The 23,184-nt window shown below is 35.3% G+C and overlaps 1 protein-coding gene across 1 annotated transcript in view; it reads right to left on the bottom strand.

The window, feature by feature from the left end:
• The window catches only part of STAM (signal transducing adaptor molecule), a 100,653-nt gene that overhangs the window by 32,972 nt on the left and 44,497 nt on the right, over nt 1-23,184 (bottom strand). Inside the window, exons 2-8 of the mRNA XM_007936337.2 lie at nt 21,935-22,010; nt 21,749-21,844; nt 19,642-19,788; nt 15,376-15,466; nt 12,450-12,642; nt 4,544-4,638; nt 985-1,073 (exon numbers count right to left, since the gene is read on the bottom strand). Coding sequence (XP_007934528.1) covers nt 985-1,073; nt 4,544-4,638; nt 12,450-12,642; nt 15,376-15,466; nt 19,642-19,788; nt 21,749-21,844; nt 21,935-22,010 — 787 coding nt within the window. The remainder of the gene's footprint in view (nt 1-984; nt 1,074-4,543; nt 4,639-12,449; nt 12,643-15,375; nt 15,467-19,641; nt 19,789-21,748; nt 21,845-21,934; nt 22,011-23,184) is intronic.

Raw genomic sequence — 23,184 nt, 5'->3', positions numbered from 1 at the left:
GACTATGGCCCCGAGCTGCCCTTCAGATCTGGAATTGAACCCACACCTGTGGTTTCCAGCCAAACAAAAGACAGGCATATGGGTTGAACATTTACCTCAAACAGATACACTCCGTGGAGAGAACAATCATGGGAGAAAGAAGGGCTGCTTACGTACAGGGAGACAGCTCAAGGGGCAGGAGTGCATGGAGGGATGGACACAGGAAAGTGATAACTAAGCGGAGGAAGTGGAAGGGGAAGGGGAGATGTTGCATTGTGGTAAACTGTCGTCACTGTCATGAGACAAAGTATATGTGAACCACTGTATGGAAAGTGAATTTGCTCTTTAAACCTTCACCTAAATCACAATGAAAAAATAATAATAATTCAGTGACATTTTATTTTTTGGAACAGTAATTCATTTTATTCAGTCAACAGTTAGTGACCCATTTCTTCCTGAGTAATGTGCAATCAATCTTAATACCCAATGTTGAGTATACAAGGAAATAGGCACTCTCACATAACATTGATGGGAATGTTAATTACCATTTTGGTGAACAAATTAGCAGTATCTATTAAAATGAAAACACAAAATCTCTTCAACTCAGCAGTTCCACTGCTGGTGATCTACTCTAAAGAAACACTAAAACACTAAATCAAAAAATTTTTTACTACAATACTGTTTGTAATAGCAGAAAGAAAGAAAAGAAAAAAAAACACCTGGAAACAACATAAGCGACCATCGATAGAATAATTAAATTTATTACGATAAATCTATTCTATGGAATATTAAGCTGAATATTACTATAATAATGAGATAGAGGTAAATGTAATGTTAAGAATAGGTCAGGAGAGGAACTTTCAAGAAGAATTTCTGCTTAGTGTGTACTGTTTGAATTTCCATAACAAAAAAATGCATGCATTACTCAATTTTTTTTTTTTTTTAAAGAGAAACGATTCAACTTCAATACAAAACGACAACTGCTATCACTAAGGAAGTACTTACTTCATCAATAAATGCTGGTTCCGGCTCTGGCTCTATTGTCTCTACCTGAACATCATCACTAAATTGTACCGTCTTCTTCTCTGTTTTAACTGGAAAATATACAACATTTATCTTTTCCTTAAAATTCTGTCAAGATTTCTTAAATTCTTCTTCTAAAGACTTTACATTTTTTTCATAATAGGTAATTCACTAAATATAAAGGTAAAATTTCTAAAACAAAAATTATTACGTACCATGTATCAGAGTATAGTAAATTAGTGGACAAATAGCAGAATTTTACAACGGCAAAATAAAAAAATAAACACTCTTTCTAAATCACTGGTCTTTCAAATAAAAATCTCATTTGATAAAAAAAATCATGCTACTTTAAGTAATAAACTAGAATATTAGTATTGTATTTCCTGGACATCACTGATAAGACTTTTTAGGATGAGAACACAGAGGCCAGTGGAGAACTTTCCAAGTGGCTTTGGCAGGGATCTGAATTTTCCACTAAACCAGCCTGCATTTTCTAGTTAATACTGTACTTTGGAATGAAAAAGTGGTTTATTAAAGGATCAATAAACCACTGACCTTCGAGATTGCTCATCACACCAACCTTTAAATATTATTTAATATAAATATTAAGTGAATAATATAAGATTATTATTAATATAGCAATTAACTTTCTCCAAAATAATACTGAGAGGCATATACAGCTTTAAAGGAATGAACTTGCTTTCTGGGTAAAGACTATACTTTTCATCCTTGTACTAATGTGGTCAGTATTCATGAAAATATTGCTAAAATTCAAGATGGAAAGGGAGAGAGGAAAGAAGAATTAAGGTAGGGAAATAATATTCACTGATCCTCGGAAGGAAGATGGGGCAATCTACTTCCGTAGCGATACTGCCTCGGAAACCCAAGGAGGGGTAGCTATGAGTCGGGTCCGACTCAACAGCAGGTAACAACAACAACAAATACGCCTGAGGGTGTATTACATTTCCCCAGTGAGTTACAAAACAATCCTATGAGATATATATTTTAAATGAAGTTAACAGTGCCTTAAAGCCCTCTGTCATCAAGTCGATTCCAACTCATAGTGAGCCCCACAGGGTTTCCAAGGCTGTAAATCTTCACAGGAGCAGACTGCCTCATCTTTCTCCTGCAGAGCAGCCGGTATGTTCAAACCACTGACCATTTGGTTAAGAGCCAACTGCCAGAACCACAGTGCCACCAGAACTCTAACAGTGCCTTCCAGAAACCAAACTCACTGCCATCATGTCAATTACGACTCATAGCAACCTCCATTGGGTTTTCAAAAGATGTAAATCTTTACAGAAGCAGACTGCCTCATCTTTCTCTGCGGAGCAACTAGTAGGTCTGAACTATCAAACTTTTGGGTGAGCAGCCAAATGCCTTACTACTACACCACCAGAGCTCCTTACCTGTGCCTTAGGAAAATTAAAAATTCTTACACAAGAGATAGCTAATAGATGGCAAAGCCTGGATTTGAATGTCTACCTGGCTCTAGTGGCCCAAACTATTGGAATCTGGCCTGTGATTTCACTTGGAGAACAAGAGGTCATATCACTTATCTATACTGTGTTGTGTGCTTCCTTATAAAGTGAAAATATTTTAATTTCCAATATAAGGAATATATTCATCCCAGTCAACTCATCATAAGCAAAAAGCTACATACCAAAACAAGTTTCAGGTGATTTCATTTTCTGTGGAGGGAAAAGAGGCATCTGCTACAGACCATATGTGCTCTTTGTATCTTGAGCTACTAACAAATACAAAGATGGGATAGCACTGCATTGGGTGCTACCCATCAGAGAACACATGGCCAACTTCCTCTCCTAACAGCTGACTATGCATAAATTTGCAACCCTTTTTCTTACAGGGACTAATATTATCAACATGTATTTATATATATATATATATAAAATATGATTTTTGTATTGATATAAATAAATCTATACAATATTTATATTAAATTTTTATTAATAAAATATATTTATAAACTATATTAATCTTCCCTTGCACTCCAAACAGTTTTTCACGAAAATTTTAAAAATTAGTAATACAAATTTTCACTTAAACAAAACCACACTCATTAGGGCATGTATTACTATTTGGCAAGTTAAGGACTCATGCTAGCATTTTTCCAATCTTGAGAAATATAACCCCGTTACATAAATTTACACTAGTATATCTCTTTTAGATGATTCAATGTAAAATATATGAGAAGAACTAGAACAATCAAATTGAAACTGCATTTCTGTATGATGAGAAAAATAAGACATGAGGTCTTGGACTTCATCTTGAACCAAAGTGAACTGCATCCTTTCCAACAGCTGATCAGAACCGAAAAAGAAAGAAACACCATTACCACCCCAGGTTAAAAAGGTGACACACTGTGCACTACCACTCAAGCAAGGTTCTGTAACATGTTTTTAACTTCTAACAAGAACTTCATTAAAAGAATAGGTATCAAGAATCTATCTCTACAAAAGACAACATGAGACATACTGGCAATAACTATGAGAAGGTATCATTTTATTATAAACCTGTAATCTCTGGTTTGTTGTTACACGCTTCTCTTGAAAGAGGAGTGCTCTTATGTTTTTAAAGAAAAATTATCCTTTTACTGCTACACATACATTCATAAATCCCTCATGCTATAAATATTTGAGCTGTAAGTATTCTGGGTAACAATTCAGTATTGCTAGATAAAAACATGACTAAAACAAGGACTCTTTTCTCAAATTTTTATAAACTAAAAAAGACCTAACCATCTTTTGGTTTAAAATTTCTATTGTTCATTTCCATCTGGTACCACAGAAAGAGGAGATACTTTGCCAATTTATATGCAAAATATCTTTAAAACTTAACATTTTAATTCTAGAATTAAGCATGTTTGTTTTCTTAAACAGAGAGAGATTATGACAAACATTTCTTGATGACTCAAAGCCATCATTCTGAAGATTCTTTAAAGTACTGTATTATATAGATACATGGTAACCTGTCCAATACTTTTCGGCTATTTAAAGTTACATCTCCTACAACTGCTATTCCTGAACTAACACCACTTTTTCTCCATGGTCTCTCTATTTCATTTCTCCTAGATGGCAAAAACTTAGAAATCAAACAAAAAAAAATGATGTATATGATTAGTTAGTAAGGCTGCTTGTGAATATCTGACGTGGGGACTTAGAAAAGCTATTATGTTGCTTGGAAGCTACTGCTTCCAAGTTTGGGGCTATATCCTAGAAAAAATGTTCCCAATTTTTGAAGACAAAGAATCCTCTTTGAAGTTACATTATATTTGTCACATTTTTATCAGCTGAAAATAAGGAAAATACGTAATATATGAATTCCATAACACTTTTAAAGTCCAGATTATAGATAATATTAGGAGACAGATAATCTCTAGTAAATAATCTACTCCTTAGGCAGCTGCATTTTTTAAGAACTAACGTGTACAAGTCACTGCTCTGGAAAGTTAAGCTTAGTCAACTTTCAATAAGAGAAGGATTATAGATTATCATCCACTGACATACTGAAAAATACTTACTCATTTCTGGTTCAGCAGTGAGATCCGCAGTCACAAAATTAGAGGGAAATAACCCCATGCCTTGATGGGTTTCACCTTTCCACCAGTTGGGATCACTATGATGAATAAAAAAGAATGCTTTACTATAATAAAGACTTTTACCTCTATACACCTTTATTTTCTATACTGTTAAACTTACATTACCAGATCTGAATCTCACAATAATCCAGTGAAGGAGGCCATGAATGTATCTTTATTACAAGTAAGAAATGGGGCCTCAAAAAAGGTATGAAGAGGTTAAACAAAAAGTTTTTTATCTTCTGTTTTTTTAACTTTCTATTGTGATTTGGGTGAAAGTTTACAGAATAAATTTATTTCCCATTCCATAGTTCATACACAGTTTGTTTTGTGACATTCACTGAAATCCCTACATTGTAACAACTCTCTTCCCATTTCCTCCCTGTGGTTGCCTTTTCCCTATGTCTCTTTTTGTATCTCTTGTGCACCTCTCCATGTCTTCCTTGTCCTTAATGATACTGTGCTTGTCACTTGCTTTTGGTATACTGCCTCTCCCTTCACCCAAATCATTATATATTATATGTCCCTTACTTAGCTAACATTATTCCCTGTCCTCCCCTCCAACCCCTGATAACCAATAAAGTTTCCTTCCATGTGTAAATCTTTCCTTGACTTTTTGTAACACTGGACTCATAGTACTTGTGACTGACTTATTTCACTCAGCATAATCTCTTCCAAGTCCATTCATGTTGTGAGGTGTTTTGCAGATTCATTTTTCTTTACTGTTACATAATGTTCTATTGTATGTATGTACTACAGTTGAGTTATCCATTAATCCATTGATGGACACTGAGGTCGTGTCCATCTCTTTGCCATTGTGAATAGTGCTGCGATGAACATGGGTGTGTATATATCTGTGTATCCGATTTCACCTCTTTAGGATATATTCCTAGAAGTGTGAATTGCTGGGTCAAGTGGTATTTCTATCTCCAACTTTTTAAGGAAACACCATACTGTTTTCCACATTTTACAGTCCCACCAACAGTGTATGATAGTGCCATTCTCTCCAAACCCTCACCAGAATTTGTTGTTTTCTGTCTTGTTGAACTTTGCTATTCTTGCTGGGATGAGTAGTATCTCATTGTTCTTTGGATTTGTATCTCTCTAATGGCTAATGGTTGTGATCATTCCTTCATGTGTTTGTTAGCTGCCTGAATATCCTCTGTGGCAAAGTGTCTGTTCGTGCCCTCTGCCAATTTTTTAATTGGGTTGTTTGTCTTTCTGCTGTTGAGCTGTTGAAGTTTTCAGTAAATTTTATAAAGTATCTTGTCAGACATGTCATTGCCAAATATTTTTTTCCAATCTGTAGGTTCTCATTTTACTTTTGAAAGAGCCTTTTGAAATACATAAGGATATAATTTTTTAGGAGGTCCCAGTCATCTAGTCTGTCTTCTGCTGTCTGTATATCATTGGTGACATCTGATACTCTACATGTGCCATAAAGTAGGGCTCCTGAGTTTGCTTCTATTTTTTTCTTTGATGAACTTTATAGTTTGGTCTTTGATGCATCTTGAGTTTGTTTATGTGTATGGTGTAAGGTATGGATCTTGTTTCATTTGTCTGCAAATGGATATCCAACATCATTTGTTAAAAAGACTATCTCCTTCCCCATTTAATGGATTTTGGCCCTTTGTCAAAGGTTAGCTGACCGTAAGTGGATTCATCTATTTCTGGGGTCTTTACTGTGTTCCACTGGTCTGTGTCTCTCGTCTTACCAACACCAGGCTGTTTTGACTACTGTGGCTATATGGTAGGTTTTGAGATCTTGGAGTGTGAGACCTCCTCCTTTCTTCTTCTTTTTCAGTAGTGCTTTGCTTATTTGAGGTCTCTTTACTTTCCATATAAATTTAGTCATTGGTTTGTCCATGTCCTTAAAGAATGTTGATGGAATCTGGATTGGGATTGCACTGAATCTATAGATTACTTTGGGTAGTACTGACATTTTCACAATGTTCAGTCTTCCATATCATAAGCATGTTATGTTCTTCCACTTATGTAGGTCTCTTATAGTTTCTTGCAGTAGTGTTTTATAGTTTTCTTTGTACAGGTCTTTTGTGTCCCTATAAGATTAATTTCTAAGTACTTTATCTTTTTGGTAGCTATTGTAAATGGTGTTTTCCTTATTTCCTTTTCAGAGATGTCTGCTGATATAAAAACCAATTTCTATATGTTGATCTTGTATCCTGACACTATGCTAAATCTTTTCATTAGTTTCAGTAGTTTTCTTGCTGAATCTCTTAGGTTTTCTATATATAGGATCGTATCATCTGCAAACATAGTTTTACCTCTTCTGAGCATTTTCCCTTCCATTACTATTCTGCAGAGAGGTTTTATCAGGAATGGGTGCTAGATTTCATCAAATGCCTTTTCTGCACTGATTGATATGATCATGGAGATCTTTTCCTTTGTTTTATTTATGGGGTAGATTACGTTGTTTTTCTAATGCTAAAACATCTTTGTATGCCTGGTATGAATTCTACTAGGTTATGATGTATTACTTTCTTGATAGGTTGCTGGAGTCTATTGGCTAAGATTTTATTGAAGATTTTTGCATCTATGTTCATGAGAGATATTGGTCTGTAATTTTACTTTACAGTGGTGTCTGTCTGATTTTGGTATCAGTTATGCTTGCTTCATAAAATGAATCTTGGAGTATCCCATCCTTTTCTATATTCTGGAATAGTTGGGTAGAATTTTATCAGTTCTTTTCTGAATGTTTAGTAGAATTCTCCTGTGAAGTGGTATGGGCCAGAGCTCTATTTGTTGGTAGTTTTTTTTTTTTTTTAATTACCTGTTCAATTTCTTCTTCTGTTATAGGTCTCTTCAACTTTTCTGCCTGAGTTTATGTTAGTTTAGGTAGGTTATATGTTTCTAGACATTTAACCATCTCTTCTAGGTCTTCAAGTTTGTTGGTGTACATTCTCCACAGTATACTGTTATTATCTTTTTTATTTCCGTTTGTTCTGTTGTGATGTCACCCATTTCATTTCTTATTCGGGTTATCTGCACCTTCTTTTCTTTTCCTTAAACTTGCCAGTGGTTTGTTAATTTTGTTAAACTTATCAAAGAACCAGCTTCTAGTCTTAATTTTTTCTATTGTTTCTCTCTTTTCTATTTTGTTTATTTCTTCTCTAGTCTTTATTACTTCCTTTCTTCTAGACTCTATAGGCTTCTTTTATTGCTCTTTTCCTAAACGTTAAAGAGCTTTTGGGTTGAGGCACTGGTTTTGGTTCCTTTTTTTTTTTTTTTTGGTGTATGCATGTATTGCTATAAATTGACCAGTGAATACTGCTTTCACAGTGTCCCAAACGTTTTGGTATGCTGTGTTTTCATTTTCATTTGTTTCTAGGAATTTTTATTTCACATTTTATTACTTGTGTTTCCCAGGAATTTTGAGTAGAGCGTTAACTCAGTTTCTATGCATTTGAGTTTTTGTCCCTGATCTTCCTATTACTAATTTCTAATTTCATAGTACTGTGATATGAGAAGATGCTTTGTGGTATTTCAATGTTTTTAAATTTATTAAGGCTTGTTTTGTGGCCTAACATATGGTCTATTCTGGAGAATGATCCATGTTCACTACAAAAGAATGAGTATTGCCATCCTACTTTGGCAAGTAGCAACTGGAATCTCAAAAGCCTGCAAGCAGTCATCTAAATGCATTGACGGGTCTCTCCTTGTCCAGAGCAAAGAAGAACAAAGAAAACCAAAGATGTATGGTAACAATTAGTCCAAGCAACGGGTATACCATGCAATCCTCAGCCTATACGACTATGAGACCAGAAAAACTAGATGGTGTCTGGCTACTACTGTCAACCACTCTGAGGGGGACCTCTGTAGGAGATCCTGGATAGAGTGGGACAACAATGTGTAACAAAATTTAAAATCTTTAACAAAAAAAAAAAGGGGACCTGGTTTGCTGGTCTGATAGAGCCTGCTGGAACCTCTGAGACTATGGCCCCTAGCTGCCATTCAGGTCTGGAACTGAACTCATTCCTGTGGCCTCCAGCCAAACAAAAGACATATGAGCTGAACATTTACATTAGATAGATACACTCCTTGCAGAGAACAATCATGGGAGAATAGAAGGGCTGTGTATGCATAGGGAGACAGCACAGGAGTCAGAAGTGCAAGGAAGGAAGGACAAAGAGAAGAGGTAACTATGGGGAGGAAGTGGCAGGAGAGTTGTTGCACTGGGAAACTGCACTCAATGTCATAAGGCAAAGTGTACATTAGCTGCTGTATGCAAAGTGAATCTGCTCTATAAACTTTCACCCAAATCACACACATACACACACACACACACAAAAGAATGTGTATTGCTCTTTTGTTGGGTAAAGTGTTCAGTATGTGTCTGTGATGTCAAGCTGCCTGTGTTGAGATTTTTGGTATGTTTGTTGAGTTTCTAATTGTTCTGTCCTTCATTAGAAGTGGTGTGTTAAAGTCTTCTACTATTATTGTAGAACTATCTGTTTCTTCTTTCAGTTCAGCTAATGTGTGTTTTATGTATTTGGGAGCTCTCTCATTGGGTTCACTGGTATTTATTATGGTTATGCCCTCTAGATGGATTGGCCCATTTATTATTATATAATATCCTTCCTTGTCCTTTAGGTGGCTTTCACCTTAAGGTCTGCTTTATCAGAAATTATTATTGCCACTTTTTTCCTTTTTTAGTTGTCACTAGCTTAATATATTTTTTCCATCCCTTAATTTTTATTTTTATCTTTGTGTATAAGGTGAGACTCTTGTAGGCAACATATTGATGAGTCATGCTTTCTTATCCCATCTGCCACTCTCTTTCTCTTGACTGGTATGTTTAATTCATTTACATTCATTGTGGTTAATAATAGGTATGAATTTTTTGCTGTCATTCTTTTGTGGGTTTTGTTGCAGTGTAGATAATTTTTGTTCTGAACATTATTCTGTGCTGAGTTCATTTTGTTATCAAGTTTTCTTTCCCTTTTCTGCACTGTTGTTGATTTTGTGTTTACTAAATCCTTCTGATTTTCTTCTTTTATTTTGGTTAGAAGGCTTATTAATATTCTTTGTGGTTACTCTGTAGTAAATTCTTATCTCCCTAAGTTTGGAACAGTCTGCTCTATATTGATAGTGTCCTGACCTCATCTCCATTTGGAAATTTTGTAACTGTACCATTTATTCCCTCTATTTGCTTTGCAGTTGGGACTGCTTATAGACTGACTTCTCTAGTTCTCTATTTTCCATTTATAACCTTATTTTAGTTTGGAGAATTCTTTTTCTGGCTTTGTCTCTGGGTGGTGTTGCCAAGTGTCTTAACCTTACATTGTCCTCCATTGTTGGTGCTCTGTCCAAAGGACTGACTCCCTTTAACATTTCTTACAGGATTGGTCTAGGTTTTACAAATTCTCTTCATTTCTGTTTGTCTGGGAATGTCCTAATTTCACCCCCATATTTGAGGGGCAGTTTTGCTGGATCTATAACTCTTTGTGGGCAATTTTTTCCCTTCAAGGTGTTGTATACATCATCACACTGCCTTCTTGCCTGCATGGTTTCTGCTAAGAAATCAGAGTTTAGTCTAATTAGTTGCCCTTTCTAGGTAACATTTCATTTTTCCTGAGTTGCTTTCAAGATTTTTTTGTCTTTGGTGTAGAAAGTTTCATTATGATATGTCTTGGTGACTTTCTCTTGGGCTCTATCTTAGGTTGAGGTTCTTGGAAATCTTTTTGTCTGTCATGATATTGGGGAAGTATTCTGGTAGCAAGTCTTCAACAATTTTCTCTTTTTTTATTTTTGTTGTTGTTTGTTTTATTTTAACCTCCTCTTATTCTGGAATTCCAATCAGATGTATGTTATTTCTTTTGATATTATACCAAAACCACTCTTAGGTTTTCTTCATTCTTTTTTCCAATTTTCCCTCAAACAAGCTGGTGACAAGTGATTTGTCTTCTAGCTGGGAAATGTGTTCTTCAACCAGTTTGATTCTGTTCTTTGGTTTCCTCTAATGTGTTTTCCATCTCTGTAATTTTAGTGTTTATCTTCTGGATTTCTAATTGGTGTTTCTGTATGATTTCTAGTGTCTATTTATTTTGTCATTTTGTTCTTGTATGATTTTCCCAAATTCTTCACAGGTATTGTCTGTCTTTTTCCTTGCTTCTGTTTATGGTTTCCTTGAGCTCTTGGAAGGTCCTATATACATTTTTTAAATTCCTTATCAGATAGTTCTATTACCTGTTCTTCCTCAGAGAGATTTCCTAGTTCTTTATTTTGGTCACTTGCTTCCACTATCTTATCCTGTTCTTCCTGTGAACTGAAGTTGTCTGTCGTCTCCAACATTTTGACATTCTTGTCTTTGTTGAGTGCTAAGTCTGTCTCATCTTAGTTTTTGTTTTTCTTTGTTTTGATATATCTGGAGGTGTGGGGCAGGCAGCTTCTTAGTTCATTAGTCTGGCAGCACTGGGGTACCTCCCAGCTGTCTCCAGGTTGGCTGAGTAACTGGTGGCAATGGGGGTGTGGGTCTCCGCCATTTGGAGGAGCTGTGGGTGGCACACGTAGGTGTTGTCCACTGTCCGTTGTTGATCCAATGATGCAGGAGCTGTTGGTGGTGTTCTCCCTTTGGGTGAGATGGGTCCATGCAGTCGATAAGGCTGAGTTAATGTCCTCCTCCTTCAATTCCTCTTGTTCTGTCTGCACTGTATTTTTTTTTTTTTATTGCTAAATGTTTCATGAAGTTGCCTTCTCCTCATCCTTGTCTGATGCATCTTTGCTTAAAATAGTGATGTTTTGGGTGGTGTCGGCTTTTTTTCTCTCACCAGTCACTGACCTCATTCTATTTCCCTTTCCAGTCATCATTCCATCTAATTCTTTATCCTCTCAGTTGATGTTCAAACTTCTAGGCTCATTCTTTGTATCTTTTTCATTTGGTTTTCCCAGGTCTCTGTGGCAGAGGGAGTCTGCTGAGTGTGTTAGCAGAAAGCCATCTTGTCTCATAGCTCTGTATCCTTTTGAAGGTTGGCAAACCCTCTAAGAATCTACTATAAAGCTATGAACGGTCTCTCCAAAAATGGCCCCCACACTTAGCAAGCCCTCAACAGAGTACACAAAAGGTTACACCATATGTAGCAGAAAACATTCATAAGTAGTACACTTACAGGGGTTACCCAATGATCACCACTGTATCCACAGTACCTTGAACATGACTAGCAAGCACTGAAAAAATTTTCAAATGAATAAATGTACAGGGCTTTGTGCAATTTCCAGCTAACAAGCTCAAACTTTACCTCAGTTTCCTCCAGTCAAGTAACCTTAAATCTAATTTCTTTTTAAAAATCACTTGCAAAATTTTAGTACTTCATTATTACTAACAATTCATTTCCAATAGAGTTAAGCATCATAAAGCTACAGCAAAAAAAAAAAAGATGATGTGCTATATCACCTCTCCTATGATAATCTAAATGTCTAATTCCAGTTATAATGAATTTGAGCCACAAGTATATACTGTTTTTATATGAGAACTGTTCATAAGAAAATATACAACATATTATGTTTCTTACAAATTCCAAATACATATACATATTCTGTGTATTTTCTAAAATATAACTCTTTTATTAGTTTAACAACTGATATTACTCTTAGATGGAACCAAAACGGAATGGATTAAACTAGGTCTCTGAAACAAAAAACTATTAAACAAAAATTAAAACATTAAATTGCAAAATAAGAATCTAGACAATATAACCCAGGCAAAGCAACCAACTGTCACAAAGAAAATATCTGAGTTAATTTTTTTATTACATCTCATAACTATATTCAACAGAAATAATGTGAAATATGAATGTTCAATTTTCATATGAATATTAATTGTAACCTTTACCTGTCATCAAGAACTGTAATGATTTCTCCAGCTTTAAAAGTAAGTTCATTATCTTCAGCAGCTTCAAAGTCATATATAGCACGAACTTTTCGACCTTCATGTTGATGGTTAGTTAAGAGACTGGATGTGCTTGGATATAAACTGGAAAGTGTAGCTGTCTGTTGTCTTTGTTCCTTCAGAGACAACTCAATAGCTGAAAAACAATGGGTTTTAAAAGAACCAAAAAGTTAATATACCCAATAATCCAAAGAAGTAAAAAAAGATATCTGAAGATAACTCAAAGACTTTAAAAGGATTTTCATTAATCTTGATAGAGATTAAGATATATCCTAATATAATGTACTTCTAAAAGTCACGTTGTCAATTTTATTCATTCATTTATAATTGAAAATTTAAAATAAATAAACAAAAAAGTTGCACAGTATGAAGATTCTTATTTTCATTGAAAGGATACATTTCAAATTATTCTATTCTGTGTAATAAAAAGATGCAAACTCAAGATACTTGAGTTTATAAAATTTACCTGCTGATATATTTTCTTCCAACTTTTTAATGTATTCCTGTAGCTTAAGTTCCCAAAATGATAATCAAAATCACTGGGGAAGTCACTGTTCTAAGCCTCGTTGCAGACTTATTTAAAAAAAAAAAAAATTAGAAAAAAATACAGGAAAATATCTTTTGAGACCTTCAGGTAGGGAAAAATATCTCAAACAAGATACAAAAGCAAAACTCACAACAGAAAAGCAAAAATTTTAACTATACCAAAATTCAAAACTTCCGTTTGATAAAACACACCACTATCAAAGTATAAGCCAAAAGCCAGGAAAAGATATCTACAATAGATTTAATAGGCAAAGAGCACTATCTAATATAAAGATTTTCTAGACGACTCGGGAAAAAAAGCAATTCACCAAAGAGGAAACCATAACAGTAAATAAACATAAAAAAGTATTCAGCTTCACTAGTAATGAAAATAAAAATAATTAGACGCGATTTCAAACCTATCACGTTCATAAAAGTTAAACTCTGACAATACCAAATGGTGGCAAAAAAAAAAAAACCCAAACCCACTACCACTGAGTTGATTCCAACTCCTAGCAACTGTATAGGGCAGAGTAGACCTGCTCCATAGAGTTTCCAAAGCTATAAATCTTTACAGAAGCAGACTACGTCATCTTTCTTCCACAGAGCAGCTGGTAGGCTCAAACCACTGACCTTTTATTAGCAACCAAACCACTAAGCTACCAGGGCTCATCTAATGGTTATAAGATTGGGGGGGGGGGGGGTGGAAGCCTTCACAGGATATGGAAAAAATCATATAACCACTAAGCAAAGTTGAAGATGTACCTAGCTTATGATCTAACAAATACTACAGTAGAAAAAGTCACTTATATGTACATAAGAGAACATAAATAAGAATACTCACTGCAACAGAAGGACAAATATTGTAGTAGTCCGTTATTGTTAGAGGGAACACTGTTAGATAGGTAGAGACAAGTATTGCTTTGGGTGAAGGGAAGGGCAATGTACCAAATGTGAGTGATCAACACAGTGGCACTGAGGAAGAGGAAGACATAAAGAGGTTCATGGGAGGTAGACAACAAAGATGAACTCTTTTACACATACTGTGTAATACTGTGTTGTCTATGAAGCCAAACAATGATATATGGGCAGATAGATGGGTGAACAGGCTGAACTATTAGGTATGTCTATGCAGGGAAGAGTGAGCCCAAGACCATGCACAGGGTTGGCAGACAATGTTTCACTGTATTTCAGACATTTATTTGTATATTCTGTAAGAACTCCCAGATATATAGTAGAGCTGACAAGGGGCAAGGTTGTAGTCACTTCTTGGCCACAGTCAACTACCCAGAGGGAGCAAGTAGTTGGACCTGTGGGCTTGGGACCATAGTCACAAAGGACATCAAGATCAATTGGCATAACATACTACACAGAAACACTGTTCCATATCCTCCTTTGGCGAGTAGTGACTGGGATCTGAAAAGCTTGCAAGCAACCATCTAGATGCAATGATGGATCTCTCCTCATCCAAAGCAAGTAAGAATGAAGAAAACCAAAGATGCATGGAAACAATTAATCCAAGCGACTGGTACACACCATGGGATCCTCAGTCTATAATACTATGAGACCAGAAGGACCAGATGGTGTCCAGCTACCACTGTTAACCATTCGGAAGGGGAATCTATATAGGAGATCCCGGATAGAGTGGGAAAACAATGTGAAACAAAACTTAAAATCATTAAACAAAAAAGAAAAAAGGACCAAGTATGCTGGTCTAATAGAGCCAGATGGCACCACTGAGACTACAGACCCTGGTTGGCCTTCAGGTCTGAAATTGAACCCACTCCTGCGGCTTCCAGCCTAACAAAAGACAGGCATATAACTTGAACATTTATATTAGGGAGATACACTCCTTGGAGAGATCAATCATGGGGGAATGGAAGGGCTGTGTATGTACAAGGAAGCAGCTCAGGGGGCAGGAGTGCATAGGAGGGAAGGATACAGGGAAGAGGTGGTAATGGGGAAGATGTGGGAGAGGAGCTGTTGCATTGTAAGAAATTACAGTCAACGTCATGAGACAGAGTGTATGTGAACTGCTGTATGGAAAGTGAATTTGCTCTGTAAACTTTCACCCAAATCACAATAAAAATTAAAAAAAAAAAATACTCACTACCACATTATCTGTTAAAGTAAAAATATTATGAAAACACAGACTGAAAGGATACTTATGATCATGTTTGTATCTACAGAAGAGAGGAAGAAAATGACACTGAGGAGGGGAACAACGCAGATTTCAGCTTTGGCTGTAAAGTTCTTAAACTATTTCTAAATGTCTCAAAATAAAATAATTATTAAATCAGAGACAAGTAGCTTATTTTCACCATTAGGAACTTAATATACATACCTTTTGCTAAATCTTCTTCTTCCTTTTTGTTAGCAACAGTTTCAGGATCTTTGGCTACTAGAGCAGGGCTTGCTTTTGCTTGTTCTGCAGCCTAGCACAAAGAAAGGGATATAATATTTAAGAGCTGTTCTCCAATTTTCCTATCCCTCACTCATAGGGGTTGGGAGAGGAAAAGAGATGACTATTCTAAAAATTAGGAGCTCTGGTGGCATAGTGCCTAAGGCATTTGACTGCTACCCAGAAGGCTGGTGGTTCACACCCACTAGCCAATCCTCAGAAGGAAGACTGGGAGATCTACTTCTGTAGAGATACTGCCTCGGAAACCCAAGGAAGGGTCGCTGTGAGTTGGGATCACCTCAGCAGCAGTGAATAAGGAAAGGTAGGTATTATAAAAACAAATTGTTTCTATTTTTTTATATATTCAATAGTTCCACTGTTTCAACTCACCAGTCAATAAACAGCTATCTCATTTTCCCTATGATAAACTCCCAACTGTTTTACCCAACCATTCCCTCCTCTATGTTCCTCTGACACTTTTAAACAAGGTACTATCTATCATATGGGTGATTTAAGAATGCAGCCTTGAAGTTAGACAGACATGGGTTCAAATCCCAGATCCCATACTTTTCAGGTGTATAACCTGGCATACATTAACCTTGCTGCGCCTCAGTTCCTAATCTATTAAGTAAGAATAATGGCACCTACATTTCACAGGCTCTTGAGAGGATTAAACTGATACATGTCACTTCCAAAATCAGATGAAATGGGACCTATTCATTATTTAAAACAAAAGTATAACACTGTCTCATGGGGTTTATCATGTATACAGATATAATACTGATGACAACTACAATATAAAGGAAGTTGGAATACAGCATAAATGAACCTATACAGGTGCAAGATTTTGACATTATACATGATATTTAACTCAAAGCAAACTGCAAAAAGTAAAGAATGTATGTGCAATCCCAAGAGCAATCAATTAAAAAAAATAGTATTTTAAAAAATATCCAAATTACCGAATACACAGTGCTTAGAAAAGGCACATAGTAACTGACAATAAATTTCAGTTTCTATTATAAAATAGAAACTGAATGCTCCTTGAGGGCAAGGGCCATGTGCCTAAATGTAACAAGCAATCAATAAATGTTTGTTGAGTGAATGGGAGGCAAACTACTCAACATTATAGTACAATAAAGTTCTATATTGTTTTCTCAGTACACGTCATAATTAAAAAAAAAATCCTAAGAAAAAAAACTTCAGATTTCACAGAAAATAACTTTAATCTCTCTCAATTGTTATTCATCACTAGTTCTAATCTTGTTCAGTTAAACAACGTTTTAATCATTATACAACTCTGAAAACTGAAGGCATGCTTGGTCAAAAACCACCTTTTTCATTATTTATGAAATTTTTTTTTCTTCATTTAGTGATTCTCACAATGTAAATATATCGACCTTCTGCAGAAAAATCTCAATCAGCCCAAAAGCAAGCTACATTAAGTCCAGCATTCTTGAACTGCACATCTTTTGAAGTTCCTTTCTATCATCAGGTTTAAGTACAAATAGTATTCATTTTACTAAGTAGTCAGATTCAGTAGTAGCACTAGCTAGCATTAGATCTCTCTCTACCATCAAACACTAGTGCTAACAGAACTGTAATAGCATGAGTTAAATGACTGAAGCATGACTTTTCTTAGCATTTTTACATTATGTCCTTCAATACTTTCATTGAAAAATAGATACTTACAAAAATATTTCTATTTTTAGGGTTTTTCTTGTTAAGTATGCTCCAAAAAAAATCTCATCTGATTAAAATATAATAGTGATTGAACTAATCATCTTTAAAATCTAGGAGTTCTGTAAGTTGAACCTAAAAAAACAAAAATAAAATACCCCATTGACCTTGTGTCGATTCCAACTCATAATGACCCCCACTAGGTTTTTACCCCACGAGGTAAATCTTTACAGAAGTAGACTGCCCCATCTTCCTTCTGTGGAGCGGTTGGTGGGTTTGAACCGCTGGTTAGCAGCCAAATGCCTTAAGGGATGTACCACCAGAACTGTTTCAGTTGAACCTAGGTGATACATTTTTTTCACCAAACACAGAGCTCTTTTCACATATTTTCCAGTGATAAGTCTGTCAGAAAAAAAAAAATCTACTACATCACATTTTACTTTACCTACATTTTATACACTTCTTATAGCTGAAAAATAACAACTATGATAAAATGATCTTTTACATACTTTATAACATCAAACTGAAGAGAAGAAAAGTAATTTAATTTTTATTATTACTTTCCTATGTCTTGAATCTGTGGAACAAGAAAGTACCTAATTTCTCTACCAATCAATAAGTAAATGCTCTTGCCAGTGTTCACTCCACTTCTTGTCCTTGAAGCCTAGTCCGGACAGACACATATCCACTAACCTCTATATCAAACAGAAGGCAGGATCGTGTAGTGGAAAGAACACTGAACTGAGAGTCAGGATGCCTGTGTTCTAGTTCCAGCTCTGTCAACTACTAGCTGTGGCCCTGGGCAAGTCATTTAACCATTCTGGGTCTCAGTTTCCTCATCTGTAAAATGAGGGGATTAAATTAGAGGATCCCTCAAGTTTTTCTTGTAGCTGTCTAAAGATTTTCGGTTAACCAAACTGCCCTACATAACAAATAACTAATTCTTCTTCCTTTTCTTAGAAGAATCACTTCCTTTATGAACTGAAATGCAAATGTTCACCTGCATGGAAAGCTATAGTCAAGAGCAAACTTTAATGTGCATACAAAACCACCTGGGGATCTTGTTGATATGGAGATAATGAATCCACCGCTTTGGAGTGGCACCTAAGATGATGCTTTCTAACAAGTGTCCTGATGACACCAAAGAGGCTGGTCAACGAACCACACATCGAGTATTAAGGTTCCAAGGGTACAGAAGTTGCACACTTACACTCTTTGGGTATCTGGATTAAGTCTAATCTTTGATAACTAAACATAGCTTCCATTGTAAGTCAGGAACTTAGAAGATAGCTCGGATTATTATGTACAAAATTATTCCCTAATTATACAGATTTTAGAAATTATTCTAGGAGTAGAAATGCCAATCATAAATTGTGAATGTATACTTCTCAAAGCTGGTAAGAAACATGAGGCAATCTACTTCCATAGTGTTACTGCCTCGAAAACCCAATGAGGGGTCGCTATGAATTGGGTCTGACTCGACAGCACGTAACAACAACAACTTCTCAAAGATGTAATTCATCAGTCTTAAACTACTCAAATATCAAATTTTCTCTAGTGAGAAAAAAAAAAAATGTATTTTTCTTCCTTTCCAAACATTTATCTCTGGGTCTTCCCATCTTTAGAGCACTCACACACACTGAAAACACTTTAGGAAGATAATCAACATGTGTAGTAGTCGAAACTCCCAAATTCGAGCCCCTCCACAGTTGAGAATTTTTTATTTATGGTTTCACACCGCTCACTATATTCTGCCCCTATCCAAAAAGAAGGTAATTTACTACATACTGTAGTACCCCTGGAGTCACTAAGCATTCTAAAGACTGGTTACCCAGAAAGGAAATAAAAAAGACAACCCTAGTTTTTTTTTTTTTTTTTTCTATACTGTACATTGGAGATTGAGTCCACTAGGTAAATAACCTTTTTATCAACTATAAATATAATGGATGAAAGATAAGAAGCCTCTCTAGTCAATCACAGATGTTGGGGGAAATAACCAGTTAGCTACTACTAAAGAAAAAAGTGTTTCATGTGTTTCTCTTCCCTTTGACCTTTTTTCATCCCCTTCCTATTTTTCAACAGGTATTCAAAAATTCCCTAGTCAAGAGACCCTCTAAACTTATCCCTAAATTTTAAGAATCGCCTTATTTTTGAGCTGCAATTCTCTATATATGAAATTATAGCATTAAGACTGCCAGTGTTGCTTGATACAATAAAGCAATTATTGTTTACATTAATAAAACCATATATAAAATTTTAAAACTATAATAAAGTTAACTTAAAACAAATGTTAAACTAACGCATTTATAAAGAGGGAGAAATAGTGGAAAAAATGGAGACTGAAACACACTAATATTCTACTATTATATTTTTCTGGTCCCTTTGAAGACAAAATTATTATTATTAATAAAATTCCTCTGAAGTAGTAATTTTACTTACAAAAAACCACCTAAATTTGAAGGAAAAATTCAAACAAACATGACCATTTTAGAGAAACTAATGTGACACACACACAATTTTACAGAATACCTGAGAGCCAACAGCTGGAAAAGTAACTCCTTGTTCCTTAAGGTTCTTAATCATTGCTGATATTAAACTAAGCTGTGGGTCGTTTTTAAATTCATCTGTCCATTCAACCATAAGAGCTTTTAATTTTTCACATACTTTAGGATGACCCTAAGGATTAGAAAAAACGTTAATGAGAAAGTACCAATTTCCTATCTCATGACCTAATACAGATACTTTAAAAATAAAAATGATACAGTGTTGTAGTACATCTCTCTTTACATCACAAACTACCCCTAGTAGTAGATGAACCACTTGAAATAAGTAAACATGGTTAAAAAATGAACTAAAATTATTGACACTGTGATAAAATAACAGGAGACAGTACCATGCATGCCTGACTTCAAAATTTAAACAGATTAAATAACTTCTTTTGAAGAACATAGAAGTAGGACTTTTCCAAGTATTATTAAGTCCTTAAGCAAGCTTTGTAGATCAGGAAGACAAAGAAAAATAGATTTCTGTTTTATTTTTTGAGGCCAATTTAAACAATTTCTTGGAAGGAGAGAATAAAAGGGACAGTTCCTTTAAACCTAATTCCTAACTTTTAATGTTCGTTAATGGGTGTTTTCCCCAAGTTGCTTAATTATCTGAAGACTGATATGTTTGAGGCTCACTGCTTGTTAAAGCACCTGGGCACTTCATTTCTTCAAAATAACTTTTCCTCCCTCAACTGTAAAGCCCACATTTTCACTGTAAAACACATGCAAAATAAAGAACACTCCTTTCTCCTATATACAGTTGGTGCTTAAAAATATTTGTACACATAACTATATAATCAAGTTTATAGTCTACATTTTCATTTAAGTTATAAAAAAATATTAGAATCTCTTCATAAATACTTGAACATTTTGCTAGACATACAGGATATTAAAGAATGTTTTTAATTAATAAATATTATGTATAACTAAATACTCAGTTATTCAAGGAAAAGAAAATTAATATATAATCATGTTTCAAAAGATGTACAGAATTTTAAATTCTTATCACATTTCTTAACCACTTTTTTCTACTGAGCCCTGAAAATACTTATTTTCCCTGAAAAACAGGACACATTTTCCCTTTTTCCACTTTAACTTTTTTTCTTGAAATATAATACAAAAAGAAATAAAAACCATTAGAATGCACAGATTTTTTACTGGGGAAGCTCATATATTATTTGCTACCCTAAATTTTATGATTTGAATTACTTTTCTATATACAGTTAACTAGATAGGATAGTATTAAATTTCTATGATGGCCAAAATAAAGGTCCTACACATATCAAGATGAAAATGAACAGCACCATACATTTCAGCATTATTTCTCAAGAACTTGACATTAGAAAAATACTTCTATGACTACAAATATGCTTATAAAAACTATACCTAAAATATACTGGTACTATTTAAGCAGGTGGAGAAATATACATTTTTTTAATTGAAAGAAGAGATTAAATATACTCTCTCAAAGTTATGTGAATTTCCAGTCTCTTCAGCAAAATACAACCCTTTCTTATATACTTATATACACTGCCATAGAGACGATTCTGACTCATAGCAACCCCCAATGGGTTTCCAAGGCAGTAAATCTTTACAGGAGAATGACTGCCCCATCCTCCTTCCACAAGCGGCTGGTGAGTTTGAACAGTCAACCTTACGGTTAGCAGCCAAATGCCTTAGGCTTTGTGCCACCACAGCTCCTTAGACACTGAATATATATATATATCCTTACATATCTGTTTTTTAGCCAATAAAGGCTTTAAAAAAAAAAAAAAAAGTACAGACCAGTCCTACATGAAGAAGCCCTGGTGGCCCAATGCTTAGGTACTTGTTTATAAACCAAAATGTCAGCAATTCAAACCCATCAACTGTGGGAACAGAGTTTATGATTTGCTCCTAGAAAGATTTCGGCCTAGAAAACTGTATAGGGCAATTCTGCTCCATCCTACAGGGTCTAAATGAATCCGAACTGACTCAATGGTAAGTAATGACAACAGTCCCATATGATTTAAAATGTACAGAATGTGACTATAAAATACATGAAGAAAGAAAACCACTTCAACTCATTTTCTGGCTATAACGTTCCTTACCTTATTTAATACGTTGCTTACTTCACTAGCAAAATCTCTTGAACATACTTCTAAATGAAAAATTTTGCCACAGTTTGAGACACATGCTCCCAGAAGCTAAAAGCATAAAATTAGAAGAGTTAATGAATAAAAAAGCTCAATTTTGGCAGCTAATTTTGTGGTAGAACTTCATATGAAACCACTTACAGTCAGAGCTTGCATAGCAACATGAGGATCCTTATGGTTCACCCTCCTCATAATAGACCGAAGACAATCTTTAGGTCTAAAATATGAGAAATGTAACAATCAATTAGTATTACATCTAGCACTTTCGTTTAGGGTTTTGTTTTTTTTTTTTGCTTTGGTTTGTTTTTCTCCTTACCCATAGGAGGCAACAGACTACAATAAAAAAGGGAGAATATGGTATACCTGAAAGGTTAAATTTTTATCAATGACACATTTTAAAAACTGTATACAAATTAATTTCTTAAATTACAACCAGAATTAACAGTATTACTTAGCTATCATAGATTGGTATATTTCAGACTAAAGGTGGCTGGAAAAAAAAAAAATTGAAAATATAATGGTCAGCAAGACTTCCACTTCTAGACATAACAGAATAAACGGAACTAGACCTATACTCCTGTTGTAAATAATTAGAAACTGGAAAATATATTTAAAATATGTATTGCGGATTGGCCGGCAAGATGGCGGACTAGGCAGAAAGATGCACAGACCCTCTTCAACAAAGAAAAAGGAAACCAATTAACACAGACACAAAAGATAATCCCGGACCACTGAGCCTTGAAGGGAAGGATATAGAAGTGGACTAAACCTCAACTAGCAGAAAAATTTGCGTGAAAATACCAAAAAAGGAGACAGCTGGAGCTGCGGCTTGGCAGCGATCCTGAGCGATCCTGACGACACAGACAGCTTGGAGATTCACGAGTGGTGGTAGGACCTAAGAATTAACCTAAAATCAGCCCTGCTAGCCAGGAATTGCACAGAGGAATGCTCTGGTGGCTGGGGAATAAACGGAGAAGGTAAGGAGGAAGCTGGGCTGAGCTGTGGACTTTTCCTGGTCCGGAGGGTGCCGCCATTTTGAAGCTTTAAAAGCGGCTTGACTATTTGGGATATTTAAAGAGACAGTGCTCTAGCAGATTCCTGGGGCTTAAGAACATATTCTGCTTTCCAGCAACCCCAACAACACTCTGAAACCACAAGATTGAAAAGTTTTTTGATGGCTATTCAATTGTAATTTGTGTCTACCTGAGTGGGAGACAACAACAGTCCCCATAGGACACAACTACACCCACAATTCGTGCGACTTCAGCTACTGAGTGAGAGCAACTACATCCTTCTCCATCAATGGGTCAACGGTAAAAAACCACCAAGAACAGCCTGAATCACCCTTGGCTGCTCTTCACAAACAGTTAACAGAGATCTAAATACAACAA

This window comes from Orycteropus afer, unplaced genomic scaffold (assembly GCF_000298275.1).
Source record: "Orycteropus afer afer isolate SDZICR_OR568_19922 unplaced genomic scaffold, OryAfe1.0 scaffold00035, whole genome shotgun sequence".
In the NCBI taxonomy this organism is placed as follows: domain Eukaryota; kingdom Metazoa; phylum Chordata; class Mammalia; order Tubulidentata; family Orycteropodidae; genus Orycteropus; species Orycteropus afer.
This window is presented reverse-complemented; position numbering and strand designations above follow the sequence as displayed.